The sequence below is a fragment of the Spodoptera frugiperda genome, chromosome 6 (assembly GCF_023101765.2).
Source record: "Spodoptera frugiperda isolate SF20-4 chromosome 6, AGI-APGP_CSIRO_Sfru_2.0, whole genome shotgun sequence".
In the NCBI taxonomy this organism is placed as follows: Eukaryota; Metazoa; Arthropoda; class Insecta; order Lepidoptera; family Noctuidae; genus Spodoptera; species Spodoptera frugiperda.
In genome coordinates this window covers 12475145-12493011 of record NC_064217.1, presented here as the reverse complement: position 1 = coordinate 12493011, position 17867 = coordinate 12475145, and the positions used below count along the sequence as shown (strand labels likewise).

Genomic DNA, 17867 nt, shown 5'->3' with positions numbered 1-17867 from the left:
TGTAATACTAAGGACGGAGGAATGATTCGTTTGTATACAAATTATGAAATTTATTATAAATTCTAAGTTTTAACTTGGAAATGTATTCATCAGACTTTTTTGGTCTTGTCAGTAATTTAATATTCCAGTATTCAAAAGAAAGAAGAAGGATCACTATATATACAAAATTGCCCCACGTTCTGTAATAAAGTGACATACTTATCTCAAAAAAAGATTTTTTAAATCGGTCTATAAATACTCCTACGAATGACTTGGCGCCTGAACTATTTTCATAGCAATTTTTAGCTTTAGCTATTAAGTTAGGAAGTATATCATATTTTTTATTTATCTTTTTTTTATTGATATGTTACGTTGTTATTGGACGTAGGGCAATCTCCTTTGTTTACAGAATATTTTATTCTTCTTTTTTTGTCTGTAGATCTAGCTCAAACTATATAGTTAAAGATCAAAAAAGGTTGATATATTTTTGATATATTTTTCTGTAAAATATATCCACCGCTTTGTTACCAATCACAGTTACCATTAGTTTATAGTGAGACAACGAAGATTGTAAATATGGTTTTAGAAATAAGAAAATAATATTTTGCTTAAAGAAACTGCCGTACTCAGAGTCATTTAATGGTTACTTAACCCAGTCCTTAGCAATTGTTTTTAACACAAAATTGTTACTAAGGAATAGTTTAAGTAATCATTAAATGACTCTAGGTATGACAGTTAAGTATAAATAAATAATTTGCTCATTGATGTAACTTATGGTTTATTTTAATTTAAAATAAATGATGTTCAATTATGTGGTGTGTTTTTATTCTTGCGATGTCTTCGTGATAGAAATACTTTTTAATTTGTAGATATAATTGTCGTCTTTATAAATAAAATCTCTTTTTAAAGTAGCTAATTTACTCCTTAGAACATCAGCTCCCTGACAATAAGAGTCCCATCAAAATCGTTCCTGCAATTTCTGAAATAAGCCAGAACAAACAGACAGACAGACAGAAAAAAATTGTAAAAAATATTATTTTGGCATATGTAATCGATATTACAAACAGACACTCTAATTTTATTCAGGCAATGTCTTTTATTGGGGATTCAAATACTTAACTAACTTTATTCGGTCTCGAAAGGTAAATAAAAAAACACATCATTGGTCTTATCTTTAACTTTATTATATTAAACGTGACATCTTAAATATCTAAATATTCTTATTTAATTATATAATTATAGAACCTAAATTAAATTAAATATTCTAAAATCTAAGAGAATAAAAGCTGAAGTGAGTGCATTTAGATAAAAAAATTATAACTTTAGTGACTAGTAATACTAAAATTTAAATTTTTCTAATAAGTAGTTAACCGCCACGTCGTTTTCTTTCTGCAGTTAATGCTTTAAGGTAAACTATAGAATTTATAGTAAGATCTATATGGGTAAAAGAAAACCTTACAGATAGTAAATTTAAAAACTAGGATAAATTTTAGAAATTACGACCTAAAAACGTGTATCAGAAACATATAGTAATACTTTAAAACAGCAATGAAAACTTGTCCCTAAGAAATAGCTAATACCTTGTAATAGAAATAACAATACTATGAAAGAATAACACAATAAAGGAATATAAGTAACACGTCTCTATGTCTCTTAAGGTATGACCACATTTTTCTGATACACCTTATAAATTCTTACTTCTAATTTGCATTGTTGAACTTTCGTGACGTGTTATAAAATGAATATACAGTGATTAGCACAAATTCTCTTCTCCTTTCACTTTTCTCTGTGTAAAGCTTTTTGCGGCCAATCCTTGTCATAGATGTCAAGTTCATCCCGCCATCTCCTTTTGGGCCTGTCGCGACATCTGTGGACGTTGAGCGGGCTCCACTCAGTAGTAAGATTCGCCCACCGTTCGTCTTGTTGCACTTTAAAAACATCAATGATTATTAGACTTTAAAAACCTTCCTCTGAAGTCGAGATTTCATTGAGATCAAAATGAAGAGAATTTCCACTAACCCCTGTATATATCTTAAAAATTACATTACATCTACAATTCACTACATTAGCATCTAATTTCTTCTACGTCTAATAAGGAACCTAAAAGTTTGGGCCCATATTCCTCTGTTCACCAGCCCGTATCGACGACTCCATACTACAGCTAATGTGAAGAGTCGTCTGAAAGTCGATTATATGTTGATCTTGGCTGGTTCCTGTGCTGGCCCGATCACACTGATGTCCTTCTGCTCCTCAACTTCTTCAGGTGTCACCTTCGACACCTTCGAGTCTCCAGAAACGGCGAGACGCATTATGTGGTCTGCGTGGAAGATAGAATAGGATGGTCATTTTGTTTATATGAATGGTATGGTTGGTTTCTGATATGGATGTTTTTAAAATGTAACTTCTCTGGTGTTGGTGTCCATGGGTAGCGCCAATTGCTTACCATCAGGTGATCAGTATACTGGTTTGTCGTCTTGTTCCACAACAAAATATGCGTTTAAGAGTGCTTTTCTACCCTCTGGTGTGCTGTGGTATATAATTATGTAGGTATGCTATGAAACTATGTGACGTTTCCACCGATACTAAGGTAGTTGTGCGAGGAATATACGCAGTTCTAGTATGCGACGTATCGAAAGTAGGGAAGCCATCCATAGCACGCATCTTTCCATATAAAAACATAGCTTAGCTGAGTCCGTTTCCACTAGTGCTGAGCTATATGTACTAATGAATATGATTGGTGGAAGTGAAACGTATCTACAGCAACGTAGCATAGCACATCTCTGGTGGAAAAGGACTGTAATTCCTCGAGAAGTAGGCAGATGTCTATATTTTTTCAACGTAGTACCCTAGTATTTGCTGTTATGACGTCCATATCAAAAAAGTGTACGATACAATGGGCACATTTTAAGTATCTACAAAACTAGCTACAAAGACTTCTTTAAAATTCTAAAAAAACTTGTGTGATTGTTTACTTATAAGTAGTAACTTCTTATAGAAATATTATTTCTATATGAAATGACTTAGACTTAAGCAACCAAGTTCTTTGTAAAGTTATCACTTATATTTCTACCATTCTTTGTATTTACATAATACCTATAAGAATAGAAACTTTCCCGACGATATTTTGTTCCAAAGTTACTGTTTTAGAACAACATAATAAGTTTATGTTGTATAATTTAGTTTCTATTTTAAACTCTAATCCATATCGAATTAGAGTTGGATTTCCATAATTAAATTAATTACTGAACAGCTGTTTGAAATAGAAATAATATTTGGGATTGAGGTGAATTAGGTCTATTGTTTATTGTTAGATAATTGAAGGCTCATTTAGAATCTTTAACAAAAACATAAACATAGCAGATATGCACAATATAATTATTAAAAAACACTAATGTATAATTAAAAAAAGGGATTTAAAAAAATGTTATAACAACGTCCCGCTGTTTGACCCCGAAGGGCTAGGCAGCAGGTGCACATTACGGCATGTAATGCTGCTATACTAATGTACACTAACTTTTTACCATTTGTGTTATAAATCACACGTAATAGGGGGTGAGCCAATTGCCATATGCACAAGTTTCTGAGACATTTTCGAAAAACCGAAAAGAGCCCAGTAAAACTTTGCCCGATCCGGTAATCAAATCCGAAACCTATTGTCCGGCAGTCGCACTTGCAACCAATTGACCTACGAGGCAGTAAAAAATAATAACACTGTCTAATCAGGGAACGAATTTACCTTTACAATAGCAGCCTATTACAACCACCCTACTATTGAGTGGTTGGTGTGTCATCACATAATCCATCAATATCTTCGTCAAAGAACTTACTTTCTTACCTCTGAAGTGGAACACCACTCCAATGAGTGCTCCGAGGCTGCCGAAGGACACCATCCACCAGCGCAGCACTCCCACCACTCTCTTCGGTATGAAGAGCTGATGCTTCAGCATGTTGACAAATGACTTGTTTAAGGCTAAACCCTGTGGTATGGAAATCGATATCAAATAAATATTCTGACTGCTGCACTTAGAGATATTTAATGATTACTTAAACTATTCCTTGGTAAAGGTTTTGTTCCTAAAACAATTGCTGATGACTAGTTTAAGTAACCATTAAATGAGTCTGAGTATGGCGGTTAGTCATATTATGATTCTGGAGTATCCACTTTGCTCTATTCTTTCTATTTAAGAGAGTAAGTTTGTAAACGTACCCGTTGCCCCACGCTAGGATTTGGTCGTACAGAAGAAAATCCTAGTGTAGGGCAACGGACATCCAGATCCGAAATAACAATTTGTGGATCACACAAAGAGTTATATCTGCGGGAATCGAACCCGCTACACGTTGTACGGCAACTTGTTGACCAGCCACCGCGCCAACCGTACCGTCAATTAATACTACATTATGTAATTTTATATTTATTTCTTAATCGAAATATTCAACGAAAGAAAACGTACTACTAAAACCCTCAGACGAAGCAGTAGAATCAGAACCAGTGACGAGAAGACAACATAACCAACGAGACTGTATTCTATGTTACGTAATATAGTAATACAATAGTCAACAAATGGATTTACCTCTTCAACCCAGAACAAAGGTACGATATCTCCAGAAAGATCCTTGCAAAGGTCCAATTTGTCAGTTTTCAACAGCTGGATATTAAATTGGAGCCTTTGTCTTGCTACCAGCGGTGTGCCTGATATCTGAAACGTTTATTTATCAAAAATCTTACTGTTATATTATGTAATTATTATCTAAACAAGGTTTAGGGTGATTTTCTACTAAAGATGTATTATGTAGAGCTATGCTGAGAAAATGTAATAGCTGTGAAACTATGTGACCGTTTCCACTGATACTAAGCTATGTAGCTGAGTAAGATGTGCTATGAAGATGCGCCGCCGTAAAGTAGCTGTGCGAGGAAGATGCGCAGCTGAAGTATGCGATGTATCGATAGTAGGGAAGCCATCCATAGCACGCATCTAAAAACATAGCAGTGCTGAGTTAAATGTGTACCAATGAATATGATTGGCAAAAGCCAAACGCATCGACATCAACGTAGTATAGTACATCTCTGGTGGAAAAGCACCCCTAAGGTTGTTAATTAGTAGTGGAAACTCAACACTATTTGTTACTAAAGGTCAAGGAACGATCTATTTTTAAAGAAAACAACTCTCAAGTATCCTTTATTCATTTTAAATTTCTATTATCTAAGAATATCCTTAGCTTTTTTTTTTTTTTTTTTTGAGGGGGGAAAATCATCCATGACTTTTCTCGCCTTGGGCGAGGCGAGAGGGAGTGTCAGACTCTTACTGACTAAAAACCACCCCGTTCCTTCTCCTGCTTTTCGAGCCGGAGCCCCGGTAAACCCGCTAGGTAGTCCGCAGCTCCGGATCAAGAATATCCTTAGCTAGCGCAAATTTTTATTAAAACGAAAAACCGATCTATTTTATCCGATTTCGATTTACTTTATGCAAATACTTTGAGGTCATTAGCTTTAGGTATAGACATTTTCGATTTACTTATTCTAAGTAATACTAAGACCACGTATTGTTAAATCCTTTCTCTTTTTCTCTTAGAAATATTATTCTAAGTTATTATATAGATGGTAGGTTGTGTTAAATAAATTAAAACGATTGAGCTGTAAAACCTTAATTGGTGAGCACTACTCAGAAACCGTAATTGTTTGAAACCCATACTTAATTTGTTTCTAGGAATAAGGAACACATTATATTTTCCTTAAATCGAATTTAATCAGTGAAAAAATATCCTTGGAGGAAAACGTATGAGATCTTCTGTAAAAAAGATTTTCTTTACATAATACACGTATGCTGTCTACAAAAACTAAAATAAATCATAATAGATACATATTTATCACATCTTCTATATACTTATAATAAATCTGTAGAGAGGTCAATTCTGTACATGAAATATATTTCCAAAATAACTATCAGCGGGTGATTAGTGATCGATACTGACGCCAAAAATGCAATCAGATTTTTTTTTGTCTGTCTGTCTGTCTGTCTGTCTGTATGTTATTTATAGAAACAAAAACCACTCGACAGATTTCAACGAAACTTGGTACAATTGTTCTTCATACTCCTGGGCAGGTTATAGTATACTTTTCATCACGCTACGATCAATAGGAGCAGAGCAGTGAAGGGAAATGTTGGGAAAACAGGAGAACTTACTCCATTTTTTAAGCTTCCGTCGCGTGTGCAGCCTTAATGGTTAAAGCTACACAGAAATAATGTATGAAATGTATGTATGAAATGTTCTCCTTAAAATTTTTTAAAAAATATTCCACGACAAAAAATGTCTATCTCTTATGGTTTACTCACAATAACACGTATAACTCCCGATAGCTTAGCAGTTCGGAGCTTTCTGATTATATTTGTCTACTCTTACGTATATTACACTCTCATTCATCCCTAATTAAAAAATGTTAACATTATTACCTATTTAATAATAAAAAAGAATCATAGAAATCGGTACAGAAACACCAAAGATATACACATGAATTACGATAATAAGCCATCGTGCGTGAATACTGAATCTAGGGGTCGCAATACCGGATCATTTAAGCAAAACCGGTATTTTCGGTAATCCGGTATTTTCGATATTTCCGGGATTAAGCGAAAGTTAGCAAATATGTGATTTTTTTATCTGTCTGTATGATCAGGCATCACGTGAAAACTAACGGTTCGATTTCGATGAAACTTGGTATAATTATACCTTATTATCCTGGGCATAAAATAGGATACTTTTTATCGTGGAAAAATTCTTAATTTTTCAGTTTTATACTACAGAACGCGAGCTCAACAGCAGTAGCTCAATAGAGGGATCTCTTTAATTATTATGGGCCTCGCCGTATTTGGGTCCAATAGATACCTATTTATAAGATGTCATTGTCAGAGTTACTCAAAATGGAGAAATAAAACATCCACGCAAAGACCGACATCCGCGCGGACGGAGTCGCGGGCGGAAGCTAGTTTATAATATAAATGCGAAAGTTTGGTTGTTTGGATGTTGGTCCGTCAAACACGCTGAAATTATTAAACGGATTTTGATGAAATTTAGTATACAGACAAGGTATCCGCTGACTTAGGTGATATAATACTTTTTATCTCAAGTGAATACCGTCGAAGCTAGTGTACTATAAACTACATTAATTTTGAATAATTTGAAAAAAAAAATGTAAGTGTTTAAACATACATACAAGACATTATTATCTAAATTAAAATCCAAAAAAAAATACAAGAAAAATTTAACCATAAATCACTTTACAATACGTAGGTAAAACATTAATCTTTGTCGTTAAAAAAAAAAGAACTTACCGGCTCAAAATCAATCTCAATTCCATGCGCGTTCACATCAGGATTGAGACCTTTGACCTTACTCAGCAAAGCCGGATCACTGTCCAGGAAATGGGGCATAGAGGCGTACATAGGGGCCTTGATACAGGGAGACAGGTCCATCAGGCCTTTGGGTGGACACTTGTCAGGCTCTGGGCAGAAGCACTTGAGATCCGGATCCTCAGCCAAGTTCCCAATGTTGGCTACATAGCGGTTGGTCTTTATGCCCCTATAGGAAGTCTTCTTTTGAAACCATGGCTTGAAAGTCCTGGAGATGGTTTAGACTTTGAGGTATGGCATTAGAGTTCAGTTTTAATTAAATTCTCAATAAGAACTTGAACGTTGAAATAAATAAACAAATAGACATACATACCAAACCTTTTAAAGAATGTAAATCTTTACTGACAAAATGGATTAACAAGTTAATCTATGATGAAGTGGAAAATCTTTTATTAAATGTAATGTGAACATATGAGAATTTTTAAATATTTATTTGTTCATAAAACATGCATAACTTTATAGATTAAGTCAACACATTATACAATTAAAGTTTACGCCAAGAATTGCTTTTTTATTGGGCCAAGCAGACCAGAACCTCCCAAAAATGCTGAAACTCCTTGAAAATCATTGCTCAAAAATCAACAATCTTGAAAACACCGAAACACTAAAGTCTGTAGCGAGAAATGCTTTTGAAGCCCAAACTAAATGATGTATTTCGACTAGTCAAAAAGTAATCATAAAGAAAATAATGAAGTTTCCAAATAAACCAACAAACATTGTTCGAAGAATGTGTAAATGAACACTTTCTGCTACAAAAGGACCAAATGGGCGTTCGTGGAAGTACGATAGCCGACTCGAAGGACCATTTATTTAATTGTGCGGAAAAAGGACCGAAGATATAGGAAATTTCATTGAATTCTTGGAATCATAGATTTATAAATGCCGATGAATTTATTTACTGTTGAGTGAATTTGCTATATGTTTTACTGAAGGCGTTGTAATGTTTCAATTAACTTGTGAAGCGATTTTATTATAATACCAATAACTTTATAAAATAGAATAAACATAAATTGATTTGAAACACAAATAAATAAGACTTGAAATTTCACTTAAACAATTAAATCAATCAATTGTTTGTTACCTCTACTACCTTTAATAGTTTATCAAGACACTTTTTTTTAAGTCGGGAAAATCATCCAATGTCTTCTCTCACCTTGGGCGAGGCGAGAAGGAGTGTCAGATTCTTACTGACTAAAACCACCCCGTTACCACTCCTGCTTTTCGAGCCGCAACCCCGGTAAACCCGCTAGGTAGTCCTCAGCTCCGGAGGTAGTCGCAGCATTGGTTATCAAGACCTTAAACCTCAACTCATCTTACCTGCACAAGTCAGTAGAGAAAGATTCAAGGCGGTCATTTTCAGTCAAGAATGGGGGGAAGATAGTCCCGTCAGTGCCCTGGTACTGATTGCAAGTGTCCTTCCAAACGGTCTGTTCTGTCTTGCCATCCACTGCAATCACTTGACCGACATCCATCACATTCTTCATACCTCGTCTGACTGTTATCACGTGAGGATCTATTGAGTTATTTCGCTGTGGAAGAAGAGTTTCAAGTTTTATCTTTGTCCTTAAGGAATTTCTTTTGGGCATTAGGAACGGTTTATTAGCAGGTTTTTTGGTTTGATTTAGCAACTAGATGAGATTATTTATTTTAGTGTAAAAATGTTTTTTTAGTAAAAATAAATAGATCTTTTGATAGGCAACAAAATTAGGAATTAAAGTTTACCTAACCGCCGTACTCTGAGTCGCTTAATGGTCCTTAGAAATTGTTTTCGACACAAAATCCTTACTAAGGAATTAAAATCGTACCCAGAGTCGCTTAATGGTTACTTAACGCAGTCCTTAGCAATTGTTTTCGACACAAAATTCTTATTAAGGAGTTAATTAAAGTAAATATTAGGTAAATATCTCTGAGTGCAGCAGTAAATGATTTTAACTCTAAGATAGATAGGGAAAATGTGTCATACTGTCATGCAAGAGATTGTGTGACAGTTTTTAAACAATTATTTGTAAAATAATAGCGTCCACTGAAAAAAAAAAATGTATTCTCAATATTATGGACTGCCCATATATGCGGCACTGTTCGAACATTATGTTGCCGTCGGCAGAGCCTATTAAATATAAGTATTTTAATTATTACGTTATCTTATTGTTAATTGTAATTGTGTTTTATATAATTATGTATTTTTATTTATAATTTGGTGTACTTAACTTATGAGCTAAAGTCGCTTGAAATAAATGTATTTTTTTTTTTTAATATTTACCGTCCCAAATATAGAGAACCGAAACTGGTTATTAGGTTCCAAAACAAGTCCGCTGACAGCCTCCTTCTTCAGTGCGGTGCAAGTGGCTTTTGGAGCGAATTCAGTTCTCGCACAATTGATCATCACTCCTCGGAACAGGATGTCCATGGCTTTGACCCTCAAGAATATGTCTGGAGGATCATCAAAGATCCCGTTCATCGCTTTGCCAACCATATTCAGCATAGCTGGCTTTTCCCTGTGGACTGTCAATGCCATGCCCTAGAAGTAAAAGCGAAATAAGATTATGAAGCAAAAACATCGTTTAACCTAAATCTTTCATGAATTAAGTGAAATTTGTACCAAGATATTGACTGAAGCACAATACAAATGAGATGAGATGATCAGGTTATTTATTACATTGGGATTCTTTATCATCTGGACCTTATTCAATCAGTTCAGGAGTAGACAAGGTTCCTTTTACATATATGGATTTTAGAAAATATCAATAATTATAATCTTCGCCAAATTATTATAAAATTAAATCTTAGGAATTAAAAGCATTTTTGACATATTATGCATGATTTCTTCTCTGTCGTTTCGCTCTCCGCAGAGCGGTCGTGGTCACGTTGAGGCGGCCGTATTTGTATTGGAGGTGGATGTTGCTTTCCTCACGATCTCCCACCATCTCTCCCTGTTTGTGGACTGTCTGGCGCAGTCTGATATAGGGTTTCCCATAGCCGATTTGATTTGATCAGTCCAACACATAGATGATTTGTCTCGTGAACTGGTTCCCTCTACTTTCCCCTGCACTACTTGACTTACCAGCATAAAGACATGAGGTATCACCACAGTTTCTTCTCCTGTCAGTCCCGGAGCCGACAGCTCAGGGTTGAAGTAGAACACGTCTCGTTTCTTGTAAGTAATTGTATCATCTTCCTCATGATCCTCCACTTCTACTTTTTCTTTCCATTCACTGGGAACAAATATAATTTATTTATCCTGCTTTTTAATATGACTATGTCCAGGACAGATATGTATTATTGTAACGTTCCTCATACAAAGTTTGTTGTTAGTTCTTATTATTGAATTTGACGAATGGAGTTATTAAAGTTGATAAGTCAGTGTATATTTCGTATCGTTCATTTCTTTATTTTTTTAAACGTTTCCCCACACTAGGATTTTCTCCTATATCGTGGGTGCGTTTACAAACATACAAGTTACTGACTTCTAATTTATAATTATAAGTTTGAAATCGCTAACCCACATTGAGCAAGGGTGGCGATTAATGCACAAACCTTCTTCGTGTGACAAGACTTAGTCAGATGACATGAAATAATGCATCGTCATGAAGAATCAGAAATCAATATTTTTACTTCATATCGATTGGATACTTGGTATCGATTTTAATGTCAGAATACTTGTGCAGTATAAAAACAGTAGGTATGTATTTATACATTGTGATATATCAATAATGGCCTAGTATAGCAAAACAGTAGAGCTGACAGCATATTATTATTTTTTCAAGGTGAATATGTGACGTGAATTACTTGGAAAAATATGTTTTTTCCTGATATTCATGATGAATCACTTCTTTAATGCTTTATTCGTTTCCTCTCACTTATATTGAATGAGAGCCCGTTACTCAATTCTTGAACTTCACACATCTTTCTTCAAGTGCGAACTATCTGACATTTAATGATTACTTAAACTAATCCGATCCGATTAGTAACGATTTTGTTTCGAAAACAATAGCTAAGGACTTGGTTAAGTAATGATTAACTAACTCTGAGTACGAGGGTAAATCAATTTCCATCATAAACTGCTTAACAGTTTTCGCATTACGAAGATTTTGGATCGTATTGTGACAAGATTTTTAAATCTCCAGTGCCTTTACAAAAAAGAGTTTAATTAAACAAATATCTGCACTAGTGCTTAAAAAACAGTATTGTTATGAAAGAGCTATCTCCGTTACTGTCTCATTCAATTTAAGCGACGAAATGCATAGTGCGTATTAATGAATCATTTTATGCAGAGTGGAGTCCATGTTTATATAACTTCTTTATGTTCTCAAATTGAATGAACTATTCAGGGGTACGAAATTTCTTCACAATTGTAATCTTCCAACGTTGTGTTGCTACTCCTCATTAAAGCCTCATTAAACTACCTCCCATTAAAGCCGTGGCAGATAATACATTTTAGAACAACTTATAGCGTGTTCCAAACAATTACTTTAATATCGCAGCCACTAATGGTATAATCATCAGGTCTGTATTTGTCTTTGTCATTCAAACAGAATTCTATATCATTAAGCTATGAGTTTCCGTTATTGGCAGTATTCTGATTGTAAACCTCTGGACAAAATTACAGGCTGAAGTCCAAACGTTATCATTCTGTCTAAATGTTTCAAATTAACAGTTAATTTAGTTAAACTGTTATTATTATAGGCTGTTGAGCATGAAAATGATTGGCATATGGTCGGTGTTTCTATGTTCTCTTGATTATGTAGAATGCTAGTTACGTATTACTTCCTATGCATTATGTTACTATGTAACCTTCAAACAAATTAACTCATTACTTGCCTGAAATGGAGGACAGAGCCATATTAGTATGGCATATATTAGCAATATTAGTATGGTTAATAGATTCAGACATTTTGATATAATTTGATATATCACAGAGTAAGCACCATCACACTAATATTATAAGAAAGTTTTTTTTTTGTTTGGATTTTTGTCTGTCAATCACGCTGAAATTACTGAACAGATTTTAATGAAATACATGATTTTGATACAGACAGGGTATGAACTGATTTGGGTGAGAGGAGGATTGTTATCCCACGGAGACGCGGGCGAAGCCAGACAGAAGATAGTAAATTCTATTTTAATTCATTATTTTACACGCAAGAAAAGTAAAACACTTGTAAACTCACTCAAAATGGTAAGGTCCAATTTCCTTAAGAATTGGTGCAGCTCCCTTCGCTACTTCCTCAGCATTGGTGTAGTTGAATATGTACACTTTGAAGTCTAGGGGAAAAGGAATCTTCTCCCACATCCCACGCACGTCCGTCTTCTTCGATAGGGCCATTTCCTAAGAAAAAGAGAAAATTAATAGGAGTAATGTGCAAAAAAGACTGCCTCGTTGGTGAAGTGGTCGCAAGTGCGACTGCCGGGCAAAGGGTCTCGGGTTCGATAATTGAGTCGGGCTTAAGTATTACTGGGCTTTTTTCAGCTTTTCGAAAATTATCTCAGTAGTAGCACGGAGTCTAAAATTGTGCCCAATTTGTGGAAATTGGCTCACCCTCTATTACATGGGACTCATCACACAAATGGTGAAAAGTGGGTATATATTGTATAGCAGCATTACGCGCCGTAATGTGCACCACTGCCTTCTCCTTTGGGGATAGAAGAAATGCCGTTGACGTGCAAAAAAAAAAAAGTCAGTTTATTAGTAGTTTTATACAAACCATTTTACTAAGTTTTTAAACTGACATGGTCACTAACACTATTATTAGAACTTATGATCCGTGATCATGTCGCTTGCAACAGTGCCGAAATATCGGAAACTCACCAAAGTGAATAAACATGGTAAATATCCCGTCATAAGTTCTAATAATATGTAATTTTACTAAGTTTAAGCGAAAGCTAAACCTGTAAACAGTTTAGCTATTTCATGCATGCGTAGCATGTAATATACTGTACATATGTGCATGTATATATGTATGTATCAATATTGAATTTTGTATACTATAATGGAGCTGAAGTTTTTCTCTTAGGCAAAAAATCCTACTTATAAAAGCAAACATTAAAAACAAAAACATTTTACGATAAAAGGTATATAAAAGACCAAGAGGTTATCGTCTAGAAATTGTTTTATCTTAAAATTTTAGCTTAGTAGCTTCTTAGACCGAGAGCATAAATCTCGAAGAGTATGATATAATATCATCAGGAGAGTAGCTGAACTAAACTAAACTGTAAAAATATTTCTATACAGGATGGACGACATTCTATAAGCCAAATCTAATTTAAATGGATCACAAAACAAAGTAAATTGCTTCGTTTCTTTATCCCCACGACTTTTGCCTTGTTTTGCGTATCCTAATAAATTGAAACCTAAACAGGCGTACTCGGCATGCTGACATATAACATACATTAAGAATAAACAGGACCCTTACTGAACAGACCCTATAAGGCTTTTGACCTTGACCTAAACTCATTTCGGACCTCAGCTGAGGTCGAGACGCGAGACGCTTACAAAATTCTTTATTGTTTTATCTCAAGCTTATTTTAACCAGCCTGTATAGTGAACTATTTTTATTAAAAAAAATTGAATAGAAATGGACCCAAAGAATATTGAAGTAAGATGGTGTGCTTCAGCTAATAGTTTTGGGCTAAAGTTTTATGACGACTCGGGTGAGTAGACAAGGTACCGTATAAATATTATAAATGCAAACGTTTGTATGTTTGCATGTTTGTTACTTAACCATGTCAAAACGGTTGGAGAGATCGGGATAAAATTTTTGGAACAGGGGTAGATAATGGTTTGCAATATAGTATTATAGGCTACTTTGTATCCCATGGAAACGCGGGCAATGCCGCTGGCAGAAGTTATAAAAGAAATTCGAGTTAGTTACACTATCTACAACTCAAGAACGACTGAATCGGTTTGTTTGAATATTGAAGAGTTAACTTACAACCATAGGACGGAAATGGGATACTTTTATTTATGGAATTCCAGAAAATCCAACGGCAACGGAAGATATTTATTAGACGTACGAAGTCGCGGGCAGAAGTTAGTGTTTTTAAGTAGTAATATTAGTTTGCTGAGTGCCTGGAGACTAGAGCCAGACTCTGTAATGTCTGTTTCATCTGTTTCTATATGTCCATGTCTGGTTGAAATAGTGTTTTGTATTACCTATTTAGAGTTGGCATAACTGCGAGACGAATATACGTTTAAAAATAGTTGGATTATGAACTTTAGTTTTTTAGGAAACAGAGAATAAAGTTCCCTAAAAAGTGTTGATGAATGATTGTTCGACCAAGCGAGGTGCTCATGCCTGTCGGGCTTTTTGCTTAACTGTTGTTCGTTGGGATTTTCTATCTTTGTCTATTCGCATGTAAACTTCATATGTGCGACGTAGGATTTATGACGTCATTTTTTGATTTGATCGTCGATCATCTATGTGTGACTTTTGTCATCTGTCACTTGTCATGTGTGATAAAAGATAAAAGGGATTTTAGCGGACTTTTCCAAAATTCTTAATGGTTATTGTTAGTAGTTTTCTCTATGACAAATTGCAGATGATCGTGCATTATTTTCTCTTTGTAGATACGAGTATGTGAATTATATAAAATACTCGCTTTTGCCTGCGCTGCGAATTCGCGTTAAATTTAGAGTTATTATACATAAACCTTAAACCCAAAATCTGTTGCGTAGTTAGAATTTTAAAGGTTTAAGCATACACAGATGTCGAACATCAACCTTTTTATACTATATGTTTATTATCATACCTTCTTCAGCTGGCTGTTCAGAATGGTAGGAAACAGCACCCATCCGAAGAGGAGACCAAATAACGCCACCCCGCCTGCAATGGCCGCATACTTCAGCTCCTTGGGAAGCAGCATACTGCTTCTTTATCCTGCAAATATAAATAAAATTCAATATTTTTTTATAGTGTGTAAACGAGCAGACGGATCACCTGATGGTACACAATCGTCGCCGCTCATGGACAATTGGACACCCGAAACACCAAAGGCGTTACAAGTGCGTTACCGGCCTTTTGGGGGTTAGGAGTTTAAGGGTTGTTGGGGAATCGGGGATTGGGAAGATTGGGAAGGGGATAATTGGGCCTACGGTAACACAACGCAACCATTGTTTCACGTCGATTTTCTGTGAGGCCGTGATATCACTGCGGTCGAGCTAGCTCATTCGTGCAGAAGCATGGTTCTCCTACACTTCAATTCTTTGAAAAGTATGTTTACCTATACGAAGTGTAACTGAACAAATTCAATAGCAACCAAATTCAAGCTGGTATAGGCTATCCAATTTTACACTTTCCACAATTATTTTGGCCTTTGTATGTCTAATGAGAATGAAGTCTTGACTAAAATGGACTTTAGGACACACAGCGTTGATTCTAACTTGCTCACAATAAAAAAATCTAACTTAAGCTACATTTTTCCCCAATACTAATGGATCCCAAAACGGGATCGTAACTATTTAGTACTGATCTCAGTAGACCAAACCAGTTCCTAATCATGTATAGTAATATAATCGTAATATAATCTACGGCCAGACTACTTTGACTACTTCGCCTAAATTGATAGCCACTCTCAAGAGACTGTATGGTAGGCTTATTTGTCTAAGTGGGCGCTTTGAAGACAACCCTGATGGAATTAAAATGTGAATATAATCTGAACAAAAGGTTAGAGGAAGGTTTATGTATACTATTTGTGGCCTGTCATAAAATTGTGGGCGGTTCACTGAAGGCTTTAGTTGCAATTTGCCCAAAATGGTAGTTAATAGCGTCTGTAGGTGGTATTTGCGTCTCTAACTAGTAAACATAAAGAAAAAAGAACAGAAGAATAGTAAACATAAAATTAGTCTTCGTTCTTTTTATGATTCTACTATGATGGTAGTAAAGATTTTGACTTGATAGATAGAAGCCTAATGCTTTTCCACCAGAGATGTGCTAAGTAGCTATGCTACGAAGATGTAATAGTCAAGTTGTCAAACTATGTGACCGTTTCCACTGATACTAAGCAATTTAGTTATGCGAGGAAGATGCTCGAGTATGCAATGTATCGATAGTAGGGAAGCCATCCATAGCACGCATCTTTCCATATAAAAAAACATAGCTTAACTGAGTTCGTTTCCAGTGCTAAATTACTTGTACCAATAAATATGATAAGTGTTAGCCAAACGCTTCCACAGCAAGCATAGCATGACTCTTATCTTAAGGGCCATCTTAATTGTTGTAAACTTTTGATAATTCTCTTATGAAATTAATCGTGTTTTATGATACTTGCAGGAAGACTAAAGGTGTTAAAACGTTATTCCACTTCACCGCCATCACATGGTAAAAATCTTCAAAAACTTTACACGATCTAAAATGATTTTGACCATGATCATGACAAAACCACATTAACGACTCGTTGGAATCGATCAATCAAATTACTGACGATGGCTTTATTATACAATTTCTTTGATGGGAATGGAAAGCAATCACCGTATGTGAAGTGTGTCTTGGTTCACATGCACTCCCTTGAGACCGCCTACTTCAAGCTCATGGCATTTACGGAGGCCATCAATGTTAATGTGAAAATTGCAGTGCCATCGATTATGGGGGGCTTGTTAGAGGAATTGATTACAACGCAGTCAAAGAGGGTGGCTTGGAATAGAATAGGTGTCAAGAATTGTGACACTTGTGTAGTCACACGCCATTTTAGTTGGACAATGATGGTTTATATTGTGTCGCGAAATGCTCCTCATGAATATGAGCCTCTTGCATGGCTTGAAACTAGTCGAATTAATCGTCAAAACATTACGTGAGTAAGCCGATAACATAATAATTAATGATGGTTTATATCAAGAAGTGGTAATATTGAGATACATTATACACACACACGCACACACACACATAAAGTCACGCTTTTTATCCCCGAGGCAGAGGTGCAGATTTCGGCACGTAAAGCTGCTATACAATAAACACCCACTTTTCATCAATTGTGTTATAAGTCCCATATAATAGGGGATGAGCCTATTGTCATTTACTGGGCACAATTCCAGTACTACTACTGAGAAAATTTCGAAAATCCGAAAAAGCCCAGTAATGCTTTGCCCGACTTTTGTCCGGCAGTCGCATTAGCGACCACTTCTCCAACAAGGCAGTCTTATATTCAGTATATCGAGTTACAATGTCTCTTATTTATCCCTTGATGAGAGTAAAAAAGTAAAACTGCCATTAAAATCTAAACAAAAACTATATTAAAGCTTCCTAGTTGCCAAAAAAACTACACTAAAGCTGCAACAGTTCCAATTTTGTCACAAACCAAACGTACGAAAGTTAACCTTTAGCAACGTTAACCAGAGCAGCGTAACCCGAACTGTTCCAAAACTCTGTAACACAGTTAAAACAACTTCTACAAGCGACGTCCTTGTTCATTCAACTTTAAATTCTAGTTAGCAAAAAATTCACGTTCAGGAAATCCTTTCCAGAATATGACTCAGGGGAGAATCGTTATAAA

At 35.3% G+C, this 17867-nt stretch overlaps 2 protein-coding genes across 2 annotated transcripts in view; one reads left to right on the top strand and one right to left on the bottom strand.

Moving 5' to 3' along the window:
* Nucleotides 1-17867, top strand: part of LOC118267685 (zinc finger protein 883-like) — a 115061-nt gene that overhangs the window by 74021 nt on the left and 23173 nt on the right. The window lies entirely within an intron of this gene.
* The window catches only part of LOC118267473 (xanthine dehydrogenase-like), a 32380-nt gene continuing 16404 nt past the window's right edge, over nucleotides 1892-17867 (bottom strand). Inside the window, exons 17-25 of the mRNA XM_050694513.1 lie at nucleotides 15132-15252; nucleotides 12554-12711; nucleotides 10447-10597; nucleotides 9646-9903; nucleotides 8703-8914; nucleotides 7308-7593; nucleotides 4551-4676; nucleotides 3815-3956; nucleotides 1892-2296 (exon numbers count right to left, since the gene is read on the bottom strand). Of these exons, the coding sequence (XP_050550470.1) occupies nucleotides 2169-2296; nucleotides 3815-3956; nucleotides 4551-4676; nucleotides 7308-7593; nucleotides 8703-8914; nucleotides 9646-9903; nucleotides 10447-10597; nucleotides 12554-12711; nucleotides 15132-15252 (1582 nt within the window). The 3' untranslated portion in view covers nucleotides 1892-2168. The remainder of the gene's footprint in view (nucleotides 2297-3814; nucleotides 3957-4550; nucleotides 4677-7307; nucleotides 7594-8702; nucleotides 8915-9645; nucleotides 9904-10446; nucleotides 10598-12553; nucleotides 12712-15131; nucleotides 15253-17867) is intronic.